Source organism: Elephas maximus, chromosome 9, assembly GCF_024166365.1.
Source record: "Elephas maximus indicus isolate mEleMax1 chromosome 9, mEleMax1 primary haplotype, whole genome shotgun sequence".
Classification (NCBI taxonomy): Eukaryota; Metazoa; Chordata; class Mammalia; order Proboscidea; family Elephantidae; genus Elephas; species Elephas maximus.
Window position 1 is genome coordinate 6704476 of NC_064827.1, and position 26211 is coordinate 6730686.

The 26211-nt window shown below is 42.0% G+C and overlaps 1 protein-coding gene across 9 annotated transcripts in view; it reads left to right on the forward strand.

Annotated features, from left to right (window-relative positions):
• GLIS3 (GLIS family zinc finger 3) overlaps positions 1 to 26211 on the forward strand; it is a 608428-nt gene that overhangs the window by 472135 nt on the left and 110082 nt on the right. For all 9 annotated transcript variants that reach the window (XM_049895332.1, XM_049895324.1, XM_049895326.1 and 6 more), the window contains one exon: positions 20574 to 20718. In XM_049895332.1, coding sequence (XP_049751289.1) covers positions 20574 to 20718 — 145 coding nt within the window. The remainder of the gene's footprint in view (positions 1 to 20573; positions 20719 to 26211) is intronic.

A 26211-nucleotide genomic window follows, 5' to 3' on the forward strand; every position in this document is an offset into this window, starting at 1 on the left:
AATCTTTGGCTGAAGGGTAAACCTCAGGAGTGACTTCATTACTGAGCTGTAAGGGTGTCCGGTGGCCATACGATTCGGGGTTTCTTCAGTCTCTGTCAGACCAGTAAGTGTGTTCTTTTTCTGTGGGTTAGAATTTTGTTCTACATTTTTCTTTAACTCTGTCTGGGACCCTCTATTGTGATCCCTGTCAGAGCAGTCAGTGGTGGTAGCCGGGCAGCATCTAGTTGTACTGGACTCAGTCTGGTGGAAGCCGTGATAGTTGTGTTCCATTAGTCCACAGAACTAACGCTCTTGTGTATTAGTTTTCTTCATTCTCTCTTGCCCCCGAAGGGGTAAGACTGGTGGAGTATCTTAGGTGGCTACTCACAAGCTTTTGAGACCCAGATACTACTCACTGCAGTGGAATGTAGAACATTTTCTCTACAAACTATGGTATGCCAGTTGAGCTAGATGTTCCCTGAGACCATGGTCCCCACAGCCCTCAGCCAGTAATTCGGTCCCTCAGGGAGTTTAGAGGCTTCCATGGCCTTGCCTTGTACAAGTTGTGCTGGCTTCCCCAGTATTGTGTACTGTCTTACCCTTCACCAAAGTTACCACTTATCTACTGTGTATTTAGTGCTTCTCCATCCCCACACCTCCCCTCCGTCTTAACCATCAAAGATTGTTTCTTTACCTTTTCATGAGTTTTTACAGTAGTGGTCTCATACAATATTTGTTGTTTTGTGATTGACTTATTTCACTCAGCGTAATGCCCTCCAGATTCATCCATGTTGTGAGATGCTTTGCAGATTTATCATTGTTCTTATCATTGCTTAGTACTCCAATGTGTGTATGTACCATAGTTTGTTTATCCATTCACCTGCTGATGGGCATCTAGGTTGTTTCCATTTTTTGCTATCATGAACAATGCTGCAGTGAACATGGGTGTGCATATGTCTATTCGTTTGATAGGTCTTACTTCTCTAAGATATATTCCTAGGAGTGGGATCGCTGGATCATATGGTATTTCTATTTCTAGCTATTTAAGAAATAGTTGTATCATTTTGTGTTCCCACCAGCAGTGCATAAGAGTTCCAATCCATTCGAAGCCTCTCCAGCATTTATTTCCTGTTTTTTTGATTCATGCCAGTAATGTTGGGGTGAGATGTTATTTCACTGTGGTTTTGATTTGCATTTCTCTAATGGCTAGTGATTGTGTTTTCCTCATGTGTCTGTTAGCCACCTGAATGTCTTCTTTAGTGAACTGTCTGTTCATATCCTTTGCCTACTTTTTAATTCGTTGTACCATTTTGCATTCCCACCATTAATGCATAAGAGTTCCAAACTCCCCACCGCCTCTCCAACATTTCTTATTTTCTGTTTTTTTTTTGATTCGTGCCAGTAATACCGGGGTGAGATGGTATCACCTTGTGGTTTTGATAGCTAGTGATCACAAGCATTTCCTCATGTGTCTGTTAGCCTCTTAAATGTCTTCTGTGGTGAAGCGTCTGTTCATTTCCTTTACCCATTTTTTAATTGGATTATTTGTCTTTTTGTTGTAGAGGTGTAAGATATTTCTGTGGATTTTAGAGATTAGACCTTTGTTGAATTTGTAATAGCCAAAAATTTTTTCCCAGTCTATAGATTCTCTTTTTACTCCTTTGGGGAAGTCTTTTGATGAGCCTGTTTACTTTTTGGAACATCCCCGTTATCTAGCTTACCTTCTGGAGTTTGTGTGTTGGTAGTTATGGTTTGTATCCTGTTAATGCCATGTATTAGGGCCTCTAGAGTTGATCCTATTTTTTCTCCTATGATCTTTATAGTTTTTGGTTTTAAATTTAGGTCTTTGATCCATTTTGAATTAGTTTTTGTGTATGGTATGACGTATGGGTCCTGTTTCATTTTTTTGCAGATGGACATCCAATTTTGCCTGCACCATTTGTTAAAAAGACTATTTTTTCCCATCTGATGGACTTTGGGAACTTGTTGAAGTTCAGGTGGCAGTAGGTGAATAGATTTACATCTGGGTTCTCAGTTCTGTTCCATTGGTCATTGTGTCTGTTGTTGTACCAGTACCAGGCTGTTTTGACTACCATAGCTGTATAGTAGGTTCTGAGGTCAAGTAGTGCGTGTCCTCCTACTTTATTCTTGTTCTTCAGTAGTGCTTTATTTATCCGGGACTTCTTCCCTTTCCCTATAAAGTTAATGATTAGTTCTTCATCTCTTTAGAGAATGTTGTTGGTATTTGGATTGGGATTGCATTGCATTTGTAGATTGATTTGAGTAGAATTGTTATTTTCACAATGTTGAGTCTACCAATCCATGAGCATGGTATGTTTTTCCATTTATGTAGGTCTGTTTTGGTTTCTTGCAGTAGTGTTTTGTATTTTTCTTTGCATAGGTCTTTTACATCCCTGGTTAGATTTATTCCTAAGTATTTTATTTTTTTAGTGACTATTATAAACAGTATTGTTTTTCTGATTTCCTTTTCATCATTCACTTTAGTAGTGTGTAGGAATCCAAATGATTTTTGTATGTTTATCTTGTATCTAGTTACTCTGCCGAATCTATTAATTTTAGTAGTTTTCTTGTGGAGTCTTGGATTTTCTATGTATAGTATCATATCATCCACAAATAAGAACAGTTTAGCTTCTTCATTACCAGTTTGGATACCCTTTATTTCTTTTTCTTGCCTTATTGCTCTAGCTAGGACTTCCGGCACAATATTAAATAGGAGTGGTGGTAAAGGGCATCCTTGTCTTGTTCCTGTTCTCAAGGGGAATGTTTTCAGCCTCTCTCCATTAAGAAATGTTGGACGTTGGTTTTGTATAGATGCCCTTTATTAGATTGAGGAATTTCCCTTCTGTGCCTATTTTATTGAGTTTTTTTTTTTTTAATCAGAGATGAGTGTTGGACTTTGTTGAATGCCTATTCTACATTGATTGAGATGATCATATGATTCTTTTCTTCTGTTTATGTAGTGGATTTCATTGATCGATTTTCTAATGTTGAGCCATCCTTGCATACATGATATGAATCCTACTTAGTTGTGTTGTATTATTTTTTGATATAATGCTGAATTCTATTTGCTAGAATTTGTTGAGAATTTTTGTATCTATATTCATGAGAGAGATTGGTCTGTAATTTTCTTTTTTTCTGGTGTCTTGCGTGGCTTTGGTATCAGGGTTATGCTGGCTTCATAGAATGAATTCGGAAGTATCACTTTGTTTTCTATGTTCTGAAATAGTTTGAGTAGTATTGGTGTAAGCTCTTCTCTGAATGTTTAATAGAATTCTCCAGTGAAGCCATCTGAGCCACGGCTTTTGTTGTTGTTGTTGTTGGGAGGTTTTTTTTTTATTATCTTTTCAATCTCTTATTATGGGTCCATTCAGATTTTCAATATCATTTTGTGTTAGTTCAGGTAGGTAGTGTGTTTCTAGAAATTTGTTCATTTCCTCTAGGTTTTCAAATTTGTTGGAGTCTAGTTTTATATAAAACTCTGCTATGATCCTTTTTATTTCAGTTGAGTCTGTTGTAATGTCCCCATTTCATTCCTTATTTGGGATATTTGCATCCTCTACTGTTTCTCTTTTGTCAACTTGACCAGTGGTTTGTCCATTTTGTTGATCCTTTCAAAGAACCAACTTCTGGTTTTGTTGATTCTATTGTTTTTCTATTCTCTGTTTCATTTATTTCTGCTCTAATCTTTGTTATTTCCTTTTCTTCTGGTGGCTGTGGGCTTCTTTTGCTGTTCTATTTCAATTTGTTTGAGTTACGTAGCTAATGTTTTGATGATATCCTTTTCTTCTTTTTTGAGGTGTGCATCTATTGCTATAAATTGACCTCTCAGCACTGCTCTTGCTGTGTCCCAGAGGTTTTGGTGTGATGTGTTTTCATTTTCATTTGATTCTAGGAATTTTTTTATTCCATCTTTGATTTCTTCTATTGCCCAGTGGTTTTTCAGCTGGGTGTTATTCAGTGTCCATATAATTGATTTTTTTTTTTCCTTACTCTTCCTGTTGTTAATTTCTGCTTTGATGGCATTGTGGTCAGAGAAGATACTTTGTATTATCTCAGTGTTTTGGATTTTGTTGAAGGTTGCATTGTGGCCATTAGTGGTCTATTCTGGAGAAAGTTCCATGAGCATTGGAAAAGAATGTGTACTTTTGCAGCTGTTGGGTGGAGTGTTCTATATGTATCTATGAGTTCAAGTTGGCTGATTGTGTCCTTTAGATCTTCTGTGTCTTTGTTGAGTTTCTTTCTAGATGTTCTGCTCTTTACCAAGAGTGATATGTTGAAGTCTCCTACTATTATTGTGGAACTGTCAATTTCTCTCTTCAATGCCGTTAGAGTTTGTTTTATGTACTTTGGAGCCCTGCCATTGGGTGCATAGATGTTTATTATGATTATGTCTTCATGATGGATCATCCCTTTAATCATTATATGGTGCCCTTCTTTGTCTTTTATGGTGGATTTTGATTTAAAGTCTGTTTTATCTGAGATTAGTATTGCCACTCCTACTTTTTTTTTTTTTTTGGTAGCTGTTTGCTTGATATATTTTTTCCATCCTTTTATTTTTAATAAATTTACATCTTTGTTTCTAAGGTGTGTCTCTTTATAGACAGCATATTTATGGATCCTGTTTTTTAATCCATTCTGTCACTTTCTGTCTCTTTATGGGTGCATTTAGGCCATTTATGTTTCATGTAATTATTGATATGTGTGAGTTTATTGCTGTCATTTTGTAGTGCTTTTTTTTTGTGGTGCTGAAGTTTTCTTTGTTCCTCTTACTCTCCTCCGCGGAATTCCTTTTGTCGGTGGATTTTTTTTCTTTTGTTTTTGTAGATTTTGTTTTTTACTGAGACTTAATGTTTTTCGTCTTTATTTTGGTGAGTAAGTTTGTTAACTTCCTTTGTGGTTACCTTGAAATTTACCTTTATTTTCCTAGGTTTGAACCAGTCTATTATTACTTGGTATTGCCTTGCCTTCCTCTCCATTAGAAGTTCTATACCTACACCATTCATTCCTCTTTATTGTTCTTACATTGTTATCATTTACAGATTAACCTTTCTGGTTCCCTGTTGTAAATCTTTTGGTTTTGAATAGTCCTTGAGAGTTCATTTCCTTGGTTGGTATCTGGCTGGTGCTATCTTGCATCCTAGATTCAGACTGTCATCTGATGTTGTTTGTTTTCAAACCGAAGGACTCAATTTAATAATTCTTGTAAATTTTGTTTGGTTTTTACATATTCTCTTAATTTCTGTAAATGTCCTAATTTCACCAGCATATGTGAACGAGAGTTTTGCAGGATATGTTATTCGTGGTTGGCAATTTTTTTCATTCAAGGTTTTATGCATGTCATCCCCTTGTCTTCTTGCCTGCATGGTTTCTGCTGAGTAATCAGAGCTTAGTCTTATTGTTCACCTCTGTATGTGACTTTTTGTTTTACTTGAGCTGCTGTCTGTATTCTTTCTTTGTCCTTGGTTTTAGCAAGTGTGATTATGATAAGCCTTGGTGATTTTCTTTTGGGGCCTATCCTACATGGGATTCATCGAGCTTCTTGCATGGTCACCTTTTCATCTTTCATGATATTGGGGAAGTTTTCTGTCAGCAATTCTTCGATGATTCTCTCTGTGTTTTCTGTTTTCTTCCCCTGTTCTGGAACTCTGATCACTGGAATATTTTTGCTTTTGATTGTATCCCATATCATTCTCAGGGTTTCATCATTTTTCTTCGTTCTTTTTTTCTGATTTTTCCTCACACAAAGTGGTGTCCAAAGATTTGTGTTCAATTTCGCTGATCCTGTGTTCCACTGTTTCAGCCCTGCTCCTCAGACCTTCTATGACACTGTTCATTTCTGAAATCTTATTGTTTATCTTTTGGGTTTCTAATTGTTTTTGTATGATTTCTAGTTGTGAATTTACTTTGATATTTTTTTCCTGTATTGTTTTCCTGAATTCTTCCATTGTTTTGTCTGTATTTTCCATTAATTTGTCTGCCTTTTCCATGAATTTGTCTATTTTTTCCTCACTTTTGTCTGCTTTTTGTGAAGGGGGATGTTTTTAATGGCAATGTGGAATCCCTGAGTAGAGTAAACAGTTAATGGACTTGACTGCTGTCATGGATTGAATTATGTCCTCCAAAAAAAAAAAATGTGTGTATCAATTTGGCTGGGCCATGATTCCTGGTATTGTGTGATTTTTCCTTTATAAATCCTGCCTCTATGATGTTATTGAGGGGGGATGGGCAGCAGTTGTGTTAGTGAGGCAGGACTCAATCTGCAAGATTGAATTGTGCCTTGAGGCAATCTCTTTTAAGATATAAAAGAGAGAAGCAAGCAGAGAGACAGGGAGCCCTCATACCACCAAGAAAGCAGTGCTGGGAGCAGAGCTCATCCTTTGGACTCAGGGTCCCTGCATGGAGAAGCTTCTAGTCTGGGGGATGATTGATGAGAAGGCCGACAGAGAGAGAAAGCCTTACCCTGGAACTGATGTCCTGAATTTGGACTTTTAGCCTACTTTTTTTTTTTTAGTGTGAGGAAATAAACTTCTCTTTGTTAAAGCCATCCACTTGTGGTATTTCTGTTATAGCAGCACTAGATGACTAAGACAGCTGCTAACTGAAAAGTTGGTGGTTCAAGTCCACCCTGAGGCACCTCAGATGAAGGGCTTGGCAATCAGTTTCTGAAAAATCAGCCACTGAAAACACTATGGAGCACAGTTCTTTTCTGACACACAGGATCACCGTGAGTCGGAATTGACTTCGTGGCAGTTTTTTGGTTTGGTTTGGGTGAAATTAGGAAATTCCTTATTAATAGTTCTCTGTCTTAAAAAAGAGCCTATCCTTCATTTTAATGTTTTGCTTTTGAGATGTTCCTCTGGATGAGGTGTGAATCCATCTTTGACGGTCTCTACTGTTTAACATTTTCCAGCCAGAAAAAAAAAAAAAAAGTAAGATTCTTGATGTCAGCTTTAAGATAATATTGACTTAGGAGGAAAATGGTGTTTTTACAAATGTAACAATAAAAAAAAAATCCAAGCTGCGTGCCTTTCTGATTCCAACATCCTTTCAGACCTCAGCTCCTCTCCTCTGTCCAAGATAGCTAGATCGTGGTACAGATTCTGCTACCTGGAACATCTAGATGAAGTATTAACATCTCCAAAATGTATGGAAAATGTTTTGTTGTTGATTTTGGTTTCTAATACATTTTGGACCGTTTTTTGTGAAAGCTAGCTACATTCTTCTGAAATAGAGAAGCTAGCTGCATTCTTCTGAAATAGAGAAGTTAGCTGCATTCTTCTGAAATAGAGAACCTGGTTGCATTCTTCTGAAATAGAGAAGCTAGCTGCATTCTTCTGAAATAGAGAAGCTAGCTGCATTCTTCTGAAATAGAGAAGCTAGCTGCATTCTTCTGAAATAAAGTCATTCCAGGGTGATACTCAGCCATGAAAATTGTACTAGTGTTGTAACTAGGACACTGTCTGGCCCTGGACCTCTATTTCTGATGCTAAAAAGGGCCCAGTTTGTTACTCAAAGGTGTTACTCCTAATGAGCATAATAGTCTACTTTTTAAGCAAGAAAAAATTCTCTATGTACTATGCTAGCCACTTTGTTTAGGGCGCTTCACGTAACCCTGCAATAACCTTACAGAGCTGGTGCTATCACCTTGGTTGAACAGAAGAACGTACTGAAGGCTTGAGAATTCAATATCTTGCCAAAGGCTACCTAGTCATAGGTGGTGGAACTGGGATTTGAACTTGTATCTACTTGACCCCAAAGTCCTCATTTTTTTTTTGTCCTTTATCATGTTGCCACACTATACTATGGAAAAGGAAGAGGTTGATAAAAGAGAGGGAAAAACATCTAAAACAGGATGGGAGGAAAAAGAAAAGTGCTTGTTAGTGGGATTAAAATGCTTCCACACTGGGTATTAATGAAAAAAAATAATAGAAATAATAGTTAACGTGAGTTGAACATTGACTATATGCCATGTATTGGTGAAATACCTTATTATTTCATGTTATCCCTGCCAACAACCTTATAAATTGGGTGCCTTTATTATCCTCAGTTCGCATAGGATACTGTGCTAAAGAGATGTTAAACAGCATGTTCATGGTGGCCTCACAGTTTTTAAGTAAGGATACAAAAGTTCAAATCCAGATAACCTGGGTCCAGATTCCATGCTCTTATCTTTTATGACCCATATCTTGGATGAGCTTTTATTTAAGTGTTATTGATGGCTCCGTGTTGATAGGGTGTGGGCAATTTTTCAGAAATAACTCACTCTTGGTCAGAGATTTAGTGTCATCTTTGTTGTTGCTGGCTACCATTAAGTCGATTCCAACTTATGGCAATTCATGTGACAGAGTAGAACTGCCCCATAGGATTTTCTAGGCTGTAAATTGGTTTAAACTTTATAGAAACAGATCACCAGGTCTCCCTCCCATGGAGCTGCTGGGTGGGCTCGAACTGCCAACCTTTTAGTTAGCAGCCAAGCCCTTAACCATTTACACCACCAGCGCTCCTCAGCATCAGGTTTAGTGCTGGAGAATATTTATACTCGTTGCCGTGGAGTTGACTCTGACTCATAGTGACCCTTTAGGAATTCCCCATAGGGTTTCCAGTGCCGTAATCTTAACGGAAACAGACCGCCACACCTTTCTCCCCTGGGAAAACACGTACATCTAATATGTATTCTGAAGGGGGAATATGGTAGCCTTCTAAGTGAGTCACGTGAAGTCTACCCAAGAAGAGGTTCTGTGCCACCAAATGAAGAAGCTCACTTTAAGAAGTTAGCTTCTGACTTTAAAAGGCTGTCAGAAATAAAGAGCAGCACATATGAAAAAAGATGCAGGGATTTTGTTTCATGACAGGTTTCATTTGAGCCCCACTGGAAAAAAACTCCATGAGGGCAGGGAATTCAGTTGCCTTGTGCATCGTGTTGTATTCTAGACCTAGCGCAAATTCAGGCACATGGTAACTGCTCAATAAATACGTGTGGACTAAATGAATGAGTGAGTGAATGAAGAGTGTAACATGAATTTTTAAAAGCTGTTGACTCTTCTAGACTGTATTAGTAGAGGTAGAAAGTCTAGAACAAAGGGATGTGTTAGTTCTTTTGTACTCTGTCCTGGTCTCACTGTTCGCATATTTGGATACCATTGACCCATAGACCACTGAGGTTTAGCATTGAGACTAACTGGGAAGGAGAATGGAGTAATACACTATTGGAGAGCAGGGACCCGGCATTTTATTAGTGACTTCTGTGTGCCAAGCATGGTGTTAACTGCTTTCTGTGTCTTAGGTCATTTAGTTCTCAAAGCAGCTAAGATAGCTCAGTGGTTGCTGTTATTGTTAGCTGCCATCAGGTTGGACGCCCAGCTCGTGGCCGCCCCGTCCATGCTCAACGGGATCAGACTGTTGCGGTCCACAGGGTTTTCACTGACTGATTTTTGGGAAGCAGACCACCAGGATTTTCTCCTAGTCTGTCTGAAACCTGTTCTGCATCATAACAACACTCAAGTCTCCAGTGACAGACAGGTGGTGGCTACATTTGAGATACGTTAGCCGGAAATTGTGCCCCGGGTCTCCTGCATGGAAGGTGAGAATTCTACCACTGGGCCTAGATAAATGTTATTAGCCCCATTTTGCAGATGGGAAACTACTCTTAGGCAAGCGAATAAACCTGCCCAGGGTCACACAGTAGTTGAACCCTAGTTTATCAAACTAAAAGCCACAAGCTATTTCTATGTATGTCTTTTCGTGACTATGTAAGAAACTAAAGCTGTTCAGCCTGGAAAAGTAACTGCTGATGAAGAAGCTAAACCACAGCCTCCTGTAAGGCTAGGACACTACGATGTTTGGAGGCTTTTCAGATATTAAAAGGACTATAAAGCAGTCTTGTGAGCAAAGTCATTCTGCGTGGTCTGGCGTAGGAATAGAGCCCAGTGCGTGGAAATTACGGGGCCAGATCAGTTTAAGGCAAAACTTTCTCATGATTAGGCCTAGTTAACCAAGGAGGGTGCTCAGTTATAAAGCAGTGTGTTCCCCGTCTCCCTGTCACCAACGGGATTTAGACAGAGGCCGAGCTGCCACCACTTGTCAAGAATGGGATAACACTGTGCAGTTCAATTCCGTAAATTTAAAATTAAATTAATTGAAATTAAATAAGTAATTAAATAAAATTCAGTGTCCAGTTCCTCAGTTGCACCAGCCACCTTTCAAGTGCTTATTAATCACATGTGCCGGGTGGCTGACAGAGCTTTTCCACCATCACAGTTCTGCTGGACACCATTGCTGTGGAGCTGGCCTGTAGGATTCTTGGGCCCTAGTTCCTTTTTGGAAACCCTGGTGGTGTAGTGGTTAAGTGCTAAGGCTGCTAACTAAAAGGTCGGCAGCGCGAATCCACCAGGTGCTCCTTAGAAACCCTGTGGGGCAGTCCTACTCTGTCCTAGAAAGCTGCTATGAGTCGGAATCAACTTAACGGCAGTGGGTTTGTTTGTTTGTTTGTTTGTTTGTTTTTCCAGTTCCTTTTCGGAAACCCTGGTGGCGTAGTGGTTAAGAGCTATGGCTGCTAACTAAAAGGCTGGCAGTTAGAATCCACCAGGCATTCCTTGGAAACCCTATGGGGCACTGCTGCTCTGTCCTTTAGCATCACTGTGAGTCGGAATTGACTTGACGGCAATGGGTTTTTTGGGTTTAGTTCCTTTTATTCTGAAATTCTGTGCCTCAGTGAATAGTTCCCATCAATTACCATTTTTGACTAAAGAACCAGTAGTTTTTTAGTGTCTACGTTGTTATTGTTAGCTGCCCTCAAGTTGGCCCCCATGCACAATGGGGACAAAACAGCGACTAGTCCTGCGCCATCCCCATGATGACCTGTGGCTCAGACTGTTGTGATCCAGAGGGTTTTCACCAGCTGATTTTCAGAAGTAGATCACCAGGCCTTACTTTGTAGCCCATTTCAGTCTGGAAACTCCACTGAGCAACACAGTAACTGGCAAGGCTCCACACACAGGTGGGTAGGTAGTGGCTGCTCACGAGATTCATTGGCTGGGAATCAAACCTGGGTCTCCTTATAGAAGGTGAGATTTCTATCACGGAGCCACCAATGCCTCCTGTTTGCATTTCTCTTATTGAGATATGTATATACACACCCTGGCATGATTACCATCCCAGGTATTTTAGTATATTCATTAGTTAATCAGCTGTAGATAAAATAGTTGCCCTTTAGGGTCACTGCTGACCAAATAGGCATTCCCCATATAGAAACTCAGGGTGCCCCTTCTTGTTCCCAAAGACGTCCCGTCCAGTTCCATTTTTCTAAGTCTGTACCTTAATTTCTCTTCCTCTTTGTAAATTGGCCATTCCCAAAGGTAACTACTGTAATTTGATAGCAGATTGTTGGAGATTAATTACCTATGATATGCCAAAGCCACTTCATAAATGTCAGTGCTAAGGGGTCCCCTAGAGAGGGAATTCTTAGATTCAACTGGAAGTTAATTGTAATTAATATAATAGGTTAATTCATTGTAATTATTTTTAATCCTTTTGGCAGTGAGCCAATTCCCTGAGATCTGCATTGTTCCAAGTATCCTAGGGAACTCTTGATGAGGACGTGCTGGTACTAAACCTTAGCCCTCTGGGAAAAAAATCCTACTTATCTTTCCTTCTGGCCGAGTTTCTTCACAACCATATTTCAGTGGCCTTTGATTTCTGGTGAATGAAGGAGTCCCTGCAAGGTGATGCATAAACACGCCTGGTCCGGATAGACCACGCTCTTGGTGAAAGAGAAGACAAAAGGCCTTTGTGCCTCTTTTTCTTTGGAAGCGTGTGTTGCTTCAGACAAACAGAATGCTTTTTGCTTCTGGAATAAAATGCAGTGGAACTGAAAACTGAAGAATCCGGGCCTTTTTCCCTGCCCTAATTATTTCCACTTGACTTGCTTAATCTGGGACGATTATTCAGTCACATCTGAAATGAGAAAATGGCGGCAGTAGAATTCCCGTCTCTTGTTTCAAGAGCTTATAAACATTAACAGAACACCCTTGAACAAAACGACCAATTCAAATCACCAATGACGGTGCCTTGTTTTTATATATTAGGAAAAATCCCTACATTGTCAGGGCAGGGGCTCGAGTTTCCAAATGCAGGAACCTTGTCTGACCTTGATGGGTGATTTCATTATTAAGGTTGAAAAACTATCATTTGGAGCAAATATTTCATAATGGGAGATTGTACAAGTAAGCCAATTTGCTTACTTGCACCTGGACAGGCCACAGAAGTAAGCCCTAAAATGGTTCATTTAAGACCAGCCATTTACACTGAGACTCACAGGTTGGTTTCTGAGACTGTCTTCATTCCCTCCTGGTATGTCCGTGAGCCCCACTGCAGATCTATGAATAGAAGGATGCATGCCGTCCACATGGTCACAGAGAGCTAGATCAGGGCTCAACATACAGAAAAATGTTCAGATGACTGAGACTGTCTAGAATTGGAGCTAAGGAGCCCTAGTGGCTCAACAGTTAAGCCCTTGGCTTCTAACCAAAGGGTCAGTGGTTCAAACCCACCAGCCGCTCAGGAGGAGAAAAGACCTGGCTACCTGCTCCCATAAAGATTACAGCTTAGGAAACCCTATGGGGCAGTTCTACTCTGTCACACAGGGTTGCTGTGAGTCGAAAATCAACTCAATGGCACCTGCAACAAAATTGGAGCCAACCGTCAAGATGAAGAAGTAGGCTGCCCCGTTATTGGTGATTACCAAGCAGAGTCTGAATACCCACTTCCTGAGGTTCTTGTGGGAAACCCTGGTGGCGTAGTGGTTAAGTGCTATGGCTGCTAACCAAAAGGTCGGCAGTTCGAATCCACCAGGTGCTCTTTGGAAACTCTCTGGGGGCAGTTCTGCCGTGTCCGATAGGGTTGCCATAGGGTCGCTGTGAGTTGTAAATCAACTCGACAGCTACGGGTTTGGTTTTTTGGGCTGGGGTTCTTGTGAGAAAAGATAAAGATTTGAATCTACTGACACCTGTTGTTGTTAGCTGCCATCAAGTTGGCCCCCGACTCGTGCCAGCCGTGCTCAAGGGAATGTAACGCTGCCCGGTCCTGTGCCATCCCCACGATTGGCTGTAGATCAGACCATTGTGATCCATATGGTTTTCATTGCCTGACTTTCAGAACTAGATCACCAGGCCTTTCTTCCTACTCTACCTTGTGTGGAAGCCCCACTGAGACCTGTTCAGCATCATAGCAACATGCAAGCCTCTACTGATAGGTGGTGACTGCACATGAGGTGCATTGGCCGGGAATCGAACCCGGGTCTCCCACAATGGAAGGTGAAAATTCTACCACCTGACCACCAATGACTTCAGCCCCATTTAATGCTGATTGCTCATGTAAATTAGGGTGGTTGCTTTTTGTTTTTGTTTTTTAATTTAGTCTCCACAGTTATGCTTTTATTATTAATAATGGTCCGAAACCCCTCGCTGTCACTGAACACCCAATTACCTGATCCCAGGTTTGCGGGCAGAGCAGGTACTGCAGAGATGTGTGGGAAGGGGTGTGGGAGCATCCTGTGAGAGCTGCTGAGTGGCTCCGTGTATTCCTGGACCACGTGAAGTCACTCTGGGGAACACTTACTAAGTTGGGTGCTGCTGGAAACCGACTGTGAGCCAAGGATTCAGGTGCTTGCGATTTATTAAAGACCGTCCCCAGGAGAAGCCTGCAGTGGCACAAAGGGAATAGATTGGGGGGAACTAAACGCATGTCAGGGAAGGTCCTTGCATCAGCCTGATCCCACAGGGGGCTCTGGAGCATAAAATACACCTCGGAGTATATCCTACCTGGAGGCAAAGGAGGTCCTTGGGTGGGCAAACAGTTTGACGTTGGTTACCCTGGTGGCACAGTGGTTAACCGAAAGGTCAGTGGTTCTAACCCACTAGCTGCTCCACAGGAGAGACGTGGTGATCTGCTCCTGTACAGATTAAAAGCCGTTGAGTCGATTCCAAGTCATAGTGACTCTATAGGACAGAATAGAACTGTCCCACAGAGTTTCCAAGGAGCGGGTGGTGCATTTGAACTGCCAACCTTTTGGTTAGCAGCCAAGCTCTTAACCACTGTACCACCAGGGCTCCTGCAAAGATTACAGCCTTGGAAATCCTATGGGGGCAGTACTATTCTGTCTTATAGGGTCACTGTGAGTCAGCATCAACTCAACGGTAATAGGTTTGGCAATAGGTACTAGCTGAAAGGTTGGTGGGTTCAAACCCACCTAGCTGTGCCATGGAAGAAAGGCCTGCCAATCCAAATCCATAAGGATTACAGCCCAGAAAACCTCAGGGGGCTTAGTTCTACTCTGTAACAGGTGGGGTTGCCATGAGTTGGAATGGATTTAGATTTTTGGTGTTGGAGGTAAAGGAGTCACTGATATTTATGTATGTATGTGTGGGGTGGGGGGGCTAGTCATTAGCTGTGACATGCACAGAAGCTGGGGAAGGACCACACAGAGCTAATCAAAGGGATCTGAGGGGATCTGGCAGGGTACCCACAGTCTCTCTGTGACACTTGCTATGGTCTATATACAACCATCGTTGTTGTTAGGTGCGTTAAGTGGATTCTGACTTACGCATAGTGACCCCATGTGACAGAGTAGAACTGCCCCATCCGGCTGCCTAGTCTATCATCTTTACAGGAGCAGATCACTAGGTCTTTCTCCCGAGGAGCTGCTGGGTGTGTTCAAACTACCGACCTTTTGATTAGCAGGCAAGTGCTTAACTGTTGCACCACCAGGGCTCCTTCATTACCACGCGTAAAGAAGTGAAGACCACGCTGTTTTACAGACATATCCGCAAACCACTGGAAACGCCAGTCTCCTTTAGGCAAGGAATTGTACCTCATTCTTACAAATACAATCAGCTTATTTACTGAATGACTTACCTTGATGCTAGTACCATTCTGCCAGGTGCTGTCAGAGGCGGGACGCACGTCCTGAGGGGCTTTATAACACACCGTGGAAACTAAATTAATAAAAATAAAGCCCCATGCACATGTCCATTCGCAACGTTGCTAAACGCTAACTCTGCAGTTCCCCTTGAGCCATGGGAGGCCAGTCGTAAGCTAGGTCTCTCTCGGGGGAGGTGGATTGGGTGGAGGGAGGCTGGCCGTGCCAGGTAGGAGGAGTGACCTGCCTAATAAATGGGATGTTTGCAGACACTGAGACAGAGCTCTTAAAAGGAGCCTCCACCGCTTTGGTTGAGGTCGAGGGGGAATATTTATCCATGGCATGAGGTGGAATTGCATTGTGGAGGCTCTTAATGTCTTAACCATGTGAAGCTGGCGTACCAAACACTGGGAGAAGTTCTGTGTTTCCCGGGAATGGCGTGAGAAGCGCTGTTCAAGGACAGTGCCTGTGAAAGCCCAGGATGAGTGGATGAAGGATGAGCCTGGGGGAAGGAATAGCCACAGGCTACTCTCAGCGGTCGCCTGAACTTGTTCCCGACCTCCCCGTGCCGTACCCAGATGCTGGCAGGTTCTCTCCATCTGGATGTCCAGCAGCCACCTCAGAGTTAAAGCGGCCAGCTGCCATGGAGTCGGTTCTCGCGCACGGTGACCCCGTGTGTATCGGAGTAGAACTGTGCTCCACAGGGTTTTCTCTGGCTGATTTTTCAGAAGTAGATTGCCAGGCCTTTCTTCAGAGGCACCTCTGGGTAGACTGGAATCTCCAGCCTTTTGGTTAACAGATGAGTACATTAACTGTTTGCACCACCCAAGCACTAAGACTAAAAGTAGGAGTCCTACAAGATCTGTAGCTGCCCCACCCCACCTCTCAGACCTCATCCCCCATTTCTTTCTCCCCACCTGACACCCCATTCCAGCCACATCAGCCTCCTTGCACTCCATGCCTCTTAGATTCTTCCCCTTGGTATGCACTTAACTAATTCCCCCTAGTCCTTCAAGACTTTGCTCAGATCTCCTCGATGAGGCCATCATTTCCCAGTGCTCCCAGTCCCCCCTACCCTTCCTTTCCTTTTTTCCATAGCACTTACTACCTTCTATACAACTCAGTTAGTTAGTTAGTATCTCCCTCCTCTGCAATGTAGACTCCTCAGTAGGGATCTTTTTCTGTTTTGACCGCAGATATATTTCAAGCACCTAGAACAGTGCCTGGCATATGGTTAAGGCCCAAGAAATATTTGTTCAATGAATGAAGGAAGGAGAGAGAAAATAAGGGGCAGTGCTACTCTGGCCCTAAGGTAGGGGATATGGTTAGGATGGCTGAGTTGAACAACTGCAGGGGGCAGCCTTCACATAGGTTCAATGTGAATTAAGTCCTGGAGGTGTGCAGCACAGCAGCCCTTAGAAAGTGCTGAGCTGCTGATCAGGAGGCCTTGAAGTGGGTTCAGTTCTACTTCTCCCCCCAAAAGCATGTGACCTCAAGCAAGCCCTTTGCTCTCTGTGGCTCTTGTTTTATCTCCCGTCCCCCTAAGAGGAGGTTAGGTCCTTTGCAGCAGATTTGCACGATGCAATACATCATTTGAGATCTTGACTGCTGCTTCCGTGGTCATCAACTGTTGATCCAAGTAAAATGAAATCCTTGACAACTTCAATATTTTCTTCGTTTATCATGATGTTGCTTATCAGTCCAGTTGTGAGGATTTTTGTTTTCTTGATGTTGAGGTGTAGTCCATGCTGAAAGCTGTAGTCTTTGATCTTCATCAGTAAGTGCTTCAGGTCCTCTTCGCTTTTAGCAAGCAAGTGAATAAGGAAGACCGAAGAAGAATTGATGCATTTGAATTTTGGCATTGGCAAAGAATATTGAAAATGGTGGGACTTCATCTTGCTTACTTCGGACATGTTATAGGAAGGACCAATTCTTGGAGAAAGACATCATGCTTGGTAAAGTAGAGGATTAGTGAAAAAGAGGAAGACCCTCAACAAGATGGACTGACACAGTGACTGCAACAATGGGCTCGAACATAGCAACAATTGTGAGGATGGCGCAGGCAACATTTCATTTTGTTGTACATGAGGTCTCTATGAGTCGGAACTAACTCGATGGCACCAAAAAGAGTAAGTTGCTCTACTCTGGTGGCTTGCGTGCTGCTGTGATGCTGGAAGCTATGCCACTGATATTTCAAATACCAGCAAGGTCACCCATGGTACCCAGGTTTTAGCAGAGCTTCCAGACTAAGACAGGCTAGGAAGAAAGGTCTGGCAATGTACTTCCAAAAAGTAGCCAGTGAAAACTGTATGGACTGTAACAGAATATTGTCTGACAGAGTGCTGGCAGATGAGCCGCCTAGATTGGAAGGCACTCAAAACACACAGTGGTCACAGCAATGGACTTGAGCACACCAGCAATCATGAAGATGGTGAAAGACTGGGCAACATTTCATTCTGTTATACATGGGGTTGACATGAGTGGCAGCTAGCAACAACGACACAGAAGGAGTTGCACTGGATTAAAAGTTTTCAACCTCCTTTATCTCTGTGAAAGAAAATTGACATCAGGTTGTTTTTAAGATATGAACCTCAAGTAACTATTATCATAAGTCCTGAAGGGAGACTGCCAGATGGGTATGTAAGTAATTTAAGCACCGTTTCCATGATAACTAATTAGTATGTAATCAACCCAAACCCATTGCCCATCAAGTTGATATAGTTAGTGTGTATAGCCCCAGAATTAATGGTCACTTTCCACCAGAGATAACATTAAACTTTCAGGTCCAGAGATCTCAAGGAGACATCTTAAAAAATGGCCAAGATGTTTTTTTTTTTTAACCTTGTCATCATAAAAATATGACACAAAGGAGCATCACCCCCTTGTAGGTTAGAACTTAACTGTCTTAGTATCTCCAAACCAAATGTCTTACAAATATCCTCAGCATTCATCCTGATCAGCTTATGGGCGTCTCCCAGTGTTTGAGTCAAAAAAATTGCCAATGTCTGCTAATTAGAAGCCAAAAGTCTCTGGCTTCAGCAAGATTTTTTATTAGAAAGACCCCATTGGTACTGGTAACAGTAAACCCTAGAGCAGTCGGTAATAGAAAGCAGAGACAGGCTCATGTCTGCACTGAGTAGAACACGTGGGCCCCAGATTACATTTTAATGATGGAAGATAAATTAAAAGTGATCACCAGAACTCATTCTAAGACTAGATTTTTTTTTTTCCCAGTTTTTCTTATTCAGCACGTGTTAGGTTAATACCAAAATAATAGACATACCTTCCAAAGGCCCTGAGAGGGCTAGGTATTAACTGCAGACATTCCAGTTCAGAGATCCCCAAGTGCCAACGCAAAGGAAATTGTAATACAATTATGTCTCATTTACTAAAAAAAAAAAAAAAATTTACTACACGTGCTAAATGCTCCCTCCCTGTACTGAGGGTCTCTGTGCTGTTTCGTATTCTTGGATAAAGACCTGGACATATGTTTATCTCTTTACAAAGCTTTTTGAGATCCTAGAAATACTGCTCTCTAAGCGGTAATTTACTGATGTTTTATGTGTGTGTGGTTTTTTTCTTTCTGATCAGACTGTGGTTCGTAGTCATTGTCTATGGTGTGCTAGGAATGATAGCAACCAGCTCTCCAGATAACCAAAAAATAAAGCCCTAGTTTGTAGTGTCTGCCGATTTCCGTGGTGTAAATAGTCTCATCGTGACCAGTTTCAAGCTGTCAGTCTGACGTTGCTGCACGGAGAATTTGGAAAATATGCACCCCACTGGTGTTCTCAAATTGGTGTGAGCCAGTTCTAGCACACGAGTGGGTTGTAGAAGGTTTGGAAAGCAGAAGGGATTAAAAAAAGCAATTTGCTGATATAATCATTCTCAGACATTCACTTACCAAAAAATAAAGATCGGAGTGATAAAGATACTAGTAATAAAAGGCAATAATAATGAAAACCAAAAAAATAAATAAAGAGCTATTTGACTTACGTCAGAACCAGCTTACAATGGAGTCATGGTAATGGAACCCCATCGTAAGTCGGGGCCTACCTGTATATAATTTTGTGTTTCCTTTTTATCTTTGTAAACATCATTTTAATGGTTGCACAATATTCTATCAAATAGGCATAAGATAATTAGCCCCCATTATGGGCATTTAGGAAACCCTGGTGGCGTAGTGGTTAAGTGCTACGGCTGCTAACCAAAGGGTTGGCAGTTCGAATCCGCCAGGTGCTCCTTGGAAACTCTACGGGGGCAGTTCTACTCTGTCCTATAGGGTCGCTATGAGTCGGAATCGATTCGACGGCACTGGGTTTGGTTTTTTGGCTTTATGGGCATTTAAGTAGTTTCTAATTTTTTTTTTTTTGGTATTGCTGTAAATAATGCTACATATTGTTAGGTAGGGAATCCCTGGCCTGTGCAAATGATTAACACGCTTGCCTGCTAACAGGAAGGGTGGAGGTTCAAGTTCACCTAGAGGCACCTGGGAAGAAAGGCCTGGTATACCAGCTACTGAAAACCCTGTGGAGCACAGTTCTATTCTGACACACACGGTGTCGCCATAAGCTGGAGTTGACTGGATGGCAGCTGGGTTAACAGCATACGGATTTGTTCATCATCTGCTTCCCACCCAGAGTACAAGTTCCCTGACAGCGGTATCCACAGAGTCTAGAGGAGTGCCTGATACTCAATAAATATTTGTCGAATGAGTGTGGCTATTCCACCCCTGGACTTAAAGCTTTTAGTGTTGTCTTCATAAAATCAATTTATATGCTCTTTTTAAATATTGAAGTGGATAACCATTTGTAATATTTGTAACAGATATATTCATAAATTGTTTTAAAGGTATGCTGTTTTTGTACAAGTTAAAGGTCAATATTTCTATGTAACTAAATCTTCCGCTGTGATTTTTTTCCCGTTGAAATTGAGCTGACAAAATCTTCTTTTTTCTTAAAGAGGTCAGGTTATTTTCACCTATACTTTATCCTAGCATTTTTATGGCTCAGCTTTTACTTTCACATGTAACTCTTCAATATGGGAAAGAATTTGTTTTGATGCATGTGATAAAATGAAGATCTGAATTGTTTTGGTTGTGTTCTTAATAGCTGTTCAGATAACTTACTGTTGAGTTTTTGTTGCTGCTAATGGCATTGCTTTATTTTTTTTAATTGTGCTTCATAATATTTCATAATTTTAATTTAACTTGTGCTAGTTTCCTCTCCTCACTCAACAGGAGTCAAGTCTCATCGGACATTTCTTAATTATCTCTGAGATACTTTCGTGGCAGCACCTCTATATTTTAAAATCACTTTCCAATATGGACTAAATATACTTGTGTTTGTGTTTAGTATCACTACAACTGCTGATAAGGTACACGGCAAATACAAGGAGATGAAATAGGAAGTTGGGGTCCCAGACTGGCAATATGGAGGATGAGGGTCAAATCCACCCGTAGCCGCGTTATCCAGATTCCTTTCTCCTGAAGCCCCTGCCAGGTGTTACCAGGATGTGAGAAGTGGTCCTTTGTGGGCCCTCTGTTAAACCCGGTGCCCGCCCCGTAACTGCTCCTTGGCAATCATGTGTGGGTTGAATTGCACTGTGCAAGTATTCCAAGGACCAACCTTCTTTCTTCTTGTTCGGTTTTCTCCTCCTGTAGCTGCGGTCCAGCACGGAGCTCCACCCGGACCTGCTCACGGACTGCCTCACTGTGCAGCCCCTGCAGCCAGCCGCTTCCCCGAGGGACGCTGCAGCCGATGGGGCCGTGGGGTGCTCCCCCGGGCCTGGGCCTGACCTCTATCCAGGTAACCACGGCAAAGGAGGCCCAATTCCATCAACTGCTCTTAAGTAGGCCCTTCGCTTTGGGAATGCTCAGGGGAGGAAAACTCTCCCTAAAACCATCTGCATTTTACTCTGTCTCTGGGCTACAGGGAGCGCCTGGGGGGTGCAGATGGTTAACGTGCTTGGCTCCTAACCATTAGGTTGGCTGTTCAAGTCCACCCAGAGGTACCTCTGAAGAAAGGCCTGGTGATTTACTTCCAAAAGCTCAGAGCCTTGGAAACCCTGTGTAACACTTCTACACTGCATACACAGGGTTGCCATGAGTCGGAATCAACTCCACAGCAGCTAACAACTACAACAACAACAACAACCTGGGCTGCAAGAAGTCCCTGGGTTCTACAAACAGCACATTCAGCTGCTAACAGTGAGATCGGCGGTTCGAGTCCACCCAGAGGTGCCTTGGCAGAAAGGCCCGGTGACCTACTTCTGTAAAAGCAGCCACTGGAAACTCTATGGAGCCCAGTTGTACTGTGACACACGTGGGGTCGCCGTGAGTGGCAACTGACTCGACGGCAGCTGGTTCACTAGTGCTGACTTGTCAGACCCTGGGGGTGTGTGATGGTTTGGGTAGCATCGAGATGCACAGGGCAGGTGCCAGTTCTGACGAGTACCAGGCTTGTCTGTCTCCTAAAGTGTTAGCTTCCCTTAGTGAATCGCCCCTTTCAGGTAGCTAAGATGGAGCTTGATTGGAAAGGGTCGCCTGAAAAGGCTTTGATTTCTGTGGAAGAAAATACCGTTCTAGGTTAAGGCGGCCACTTATCACCTGAGGCCACGCTAAGGACAATTTCAAACTGAAGTGTTTACTTCTCTACTATTCTGAAATTCCTGGGGCTCCCCAGGCCCGCTCCAGAGATGACCTGGGAGTCATTTAGTGATCTAACAAAAAGACTGGGGCTCCGTGAGCAGTCCTCAAGGATGGCTCATTGTATTTTCTGCCCTTTTGCTCAGAGGTCCTATACCCCAGAAAGAGAATGCACCCGGGCAGCCTCAGCCTGTAAATTTAGGCGATTTATCTGCTAATTGGAGGGAGAAGTATTTCGTGTCCATGGCTCATGGTGTGAATACCACTTCCCAGCCTTAATGCCCAAGTAGATCTTCTCATCAGCTCCTGGGATGAGCTAGCAAAGCAGATAAGCCTACAATTAGGGAGTCTGCAGGATTATGGATGGCCTGGACCAGTGCCTGGTCTTGGCGGAGAGTCCACTCACTAACAAAGAATGTTCTATGGAAAAAGATCTGTCTCATGGATGCTCACAAAAATCCCAAGCTGAAACTGTACTATGGATTTAGTAAAACATGACCTTTGCTAATGACCTAAGCCGTGGAGACATCAGAGGCCAGTGTGGTTGGAATATGTGAGTCCCTTGAAACCGCCCATCACGTGAGGAGCTGAGGGGGAGGGAGCAGGAGAAATAGGCAAGAAGAAGGGAATTTTATCTGTATCACTTCCATTGAGTTATAAAATAATTAGCATATTTAAGAGCTTACAAATACTGTTGAATTATCCCAATTTTGAATGTTAACTTCAGACTTTTCAGAAAAATGGAGGTGTTTTGTTTAGATGTTGTAGGGGATTGTAGAAGGAAAATAAAGATTTTTTTTTAAAGTAGGCATTTTTGAAATCATGTATTGCTGGGAGGTCACAGTTTCTTTCTTACAGTATCATCACTTTCTGCAATAAGTGTTGTTGTTATTAGTTGCCATCAAGTTGGCTCTGACTCATGGCGACCTTACGTACAACGGAATGAGACCTTGCCCAGTGCTGTGCTGTCGTCATGATCATTGGTATGTGGGAGTCCATTGTTTCGGCTATGGTATCATTCCATCTCATGGAAAGTTTCCCTCGTTTTCGCTGACCCTCTACTTACCAACCCCGATGTCCTTTTCTAGTGATTGGTCTTTCTGACGACGTGTCCAAAGTAAGCAAGCTGAAGTCTCACCGTTCTCACTTTTAAGGAGCATTCTGGTTGTATTTCTTCTAAGACTGATTTGTTCATTCATCTGGCAGTCCACAGTGTATTCATGGTATATAATAAACAGTACTGTGTTCAGTCCTCATAGGATGTAACATGTTTTGTGAGATAGCTAATCACTTATTTTAATGTAAGTTTATGTATATATTTTATTTTTAGTATTTATTTTCTTATACATTTGCTGTATTATTAAGTTGAGTATATTTGCCATCTTGGGACAGTGTGCAGAATTGTAAGGGTTAGAAATAACTTGTTATAAAAGTGCTTTAAATAGTCTGCATCTCAAAAGTGGCCATTAATTAAGAGATTTTATTAGAGGATTTGAAACGGGAACACACATTTCCCTACAGGTTAAGCTTTATAGGACAATTGTGAAGATCAAATAACATAATCTATAGAAAAGTCTTTAAAAAACCATAGCGTGTTATAAAAATGCAGTAGTTATTACTTGTATTATCTTCACAACCGCTGCTTTGCTTGGAATTCATAAGGGGTGAAAACAAGACAGAGCAACTTGGAATTGGTTGGGGGGGCGGAGCAAGAACAGAGGGAGGTGGGACTCAAGGTACAAGAGGAGATTTAAGGGGAAACATTTAGCAATGCTTCTTTGTGATGTCTTACCAATATCTGCTGTCCAAATTTTGTAGGCACTGATAGCTTTAACCTGTAGATTTTGCTTGGCTGCTAACCTAAAGATTGGTGGTTCGAACCCACCCAGCAGCTCCATGGATGAAAAGGCCTGACAACCTGCAGTCATAAAGATTACAGCTAAGAAGATCCTATGGAGCAGTTCTACTCTGTCACACATGGGGTTGCCATGAGTTGGCAGCTGACTCAAAGCCAGCTAACAACAACAATAATCCTGAGCTGGAGTCCCTGGGTGGCGCAACCAGTTAAGCACTCAGCTAGTTAGTAGCCAAGAGGTTGGCTGCTGAAAGCCACCTGATCTACTGTTGAAAGATCACAGCCATTGAAAACCCTATGGAGCCCAGTTCTACCCTGACACCCATGAGGTCTCCATGAGTTGGAATTGACCCAACAGGCAGTGGTTTTCTCTAGTCCTGAACCAGTCCTTTAGTGTGCACTGAATCATCTTGAAGAGTTGTAAAAGCATAGGTGGGTGGGCCTGACCCCCCCGAGTTTCCGATTCAGGAGATCCGAGTAAGTCCCAAGGATTTGGGTTTCTGCCAGGGCTTCCTAATGGGTGCTGCTGGTTCAGGGCCCACAATTTGAGAACTGTTGCTCTAGGCTCTGAAATGCCATGAATGTGACTTGTAGCAAAACATGATCTGGATTTTGACCAGTGGAAGTAACAATAAGCATCACACTGTAGTGTATGTTTCTATTTCTTACTGCAGAAAACCGATAGATGGCTATTGCACTTCTCTTCTCAAACCAGTGTTCCGATGCTCATGTTTAATTTAGAGTGAGATCTTATAACCACCCAAGTGAATAAAATTCAAGTTCTGGTTTCCAGCCAGCCCAGGGCACATCTGTATGTGTGTGGCTCACGTTAATGCCATTCGTTATGTCTGTGAGCTGCTTACTCTGATGCTTCAGTTTCCCACACGCACTTGTTCCTTTGTCTTTGTGCTGGTTTTTCACACAAGATTAAGCTGAATTACTCATTTTTACAATAGGTACAAGTTTTTGCTGTAAAAATATTTTTTGCGGATGAGCAAAAACAATTCCAACCTCATTGAGGAGGGAAGGAAAGTTGTGAGGCTGGGCCATGGGGCTTTATTCCCATTGGGCAAAGTCTTGGTTGTCTTTACACTATTATTTCTCCTTTTCCTCATTGAATATTGTTTTGCCAGCACCGAAATGAGATGTAACAAAGGAAGGTTGGATCTCCTTTGAGCTGTGCCTCATGCAGGTCATAGAGAACAGGTGGCAGCATAGAAGACTCAGGATAGAAGCTTCTGGAACAAGGAGCTAGTAATATCTTTTGTGATTAGGAAGTTATGGGTCAAACTTCTGGGTCCAAAGTCCTGACTTTCTGCTTCTGCTGAGTTTGTCGTCTAAGAAAAGAGAGAAATAGGTAGTTATGTCTCTTTCGGATGAAGAATAAAGAAAAAGGATGCTGGAAATTTCCAGGGCGTGTGTAGTCATAGTGAACGTTGATTTTTTACACTTGTATGAGCACTAAAAATAAGTGTTAAGAATAGAGTAAAACTCTGGGCTGAAGGACATTGCTGAATTGACTTGGATGTTCCTTGCCTGTTTTACTGTCAGCAATGATAATAGAGCGTATTTCAGGTGCTAAGTAAAGAGGGCATTGTGGAATTTACTCATTCCAGGTGGCCAACCAACAGCACTGTCTCAGAAGACTGGCTTTTCTAGTGTTTTTTGCTGTATTAGAAAGCCTGGTGGCGTAGTGGTTAAGTGCTATGGCTGCTAAGCAAAGGGTCAGCAGTTCGAATCCACCAGGCGCTCCTTGGAAACTGTATGGGACGGTTCTACTCTGTCCTATAGGGTCGCTATGAGTCGGAATCGACTCGATGGCACTGGGTTTGGTTTTTGTTTTGGTTTCCTCTATATTGTCAGGAATAGCACTGCCCTGACCAGGTGCCCTGCCCTTGGCTTGAACCGTTAACGCTATCTTCACAGTAGTGATGGATTCATCAGAAGTTACAGCTGCCGAAAAAGACAGTCTTTTTAACAAATGGTGCTGGCAGAACTGGATGTCCATCTACAAAAAAGTGAAACAGGATGCATATCTCACACCATATACAAAAACTAATTCAAAATGGATGAAAGACCTAAATATAAAGCCAAAAGCTGTAATTATCATAGAAGAAAAAAATAGGATCAATGCTAGAGGCCCTAATACACAGCATTAACAGGATACAAACCATAACTGACAACACATAAACTCCAGAAGATAAGCCAGATAACTGGGATCTTCTAAAAAATAAACACTTATACTCAACAAAAGACTTCACCAAAAGATTAAAAAGAAAACCTACAGACTGGGGGAAAAAAATTGGCTATTACAAATCAGTCCAAGGCCTAATCTTTAAAATCTACAGGAAAATCCAACACGTCTACAACAAAAAGACAAATCATCCAATTAAAAAATAGGCAAAGGAAATGAACAGATATTTCATCAAAGAAGACATTCAAGCAGCTAACAGACACATGAGATAATGCTCCCCATCACTAGCCATTGGAGAAATGCAAATCAAAACCACAATGAGATACCATCTCACCCCAGCATTACTGGCACGAATCAAAAAAAAACCCAGAAAGTAAGAAATGCTGGAGAGGCCGTGGGGAGATTGGAACTCTTATGCACTGCTGGTGGGAATGTAAAGTGGTACAACCATTTTGGAAAATGGTATAATGCTTCCTTAAAAAGCTAGAAATAGAAATAACCATATGATCCAGCAATCCCACTCCTAGGAATATATCCTAGGGAAATAAGAGCTGTCACACGAATAGACATATGTACACCCATGTTCACTGCAGCATTGTTCACAA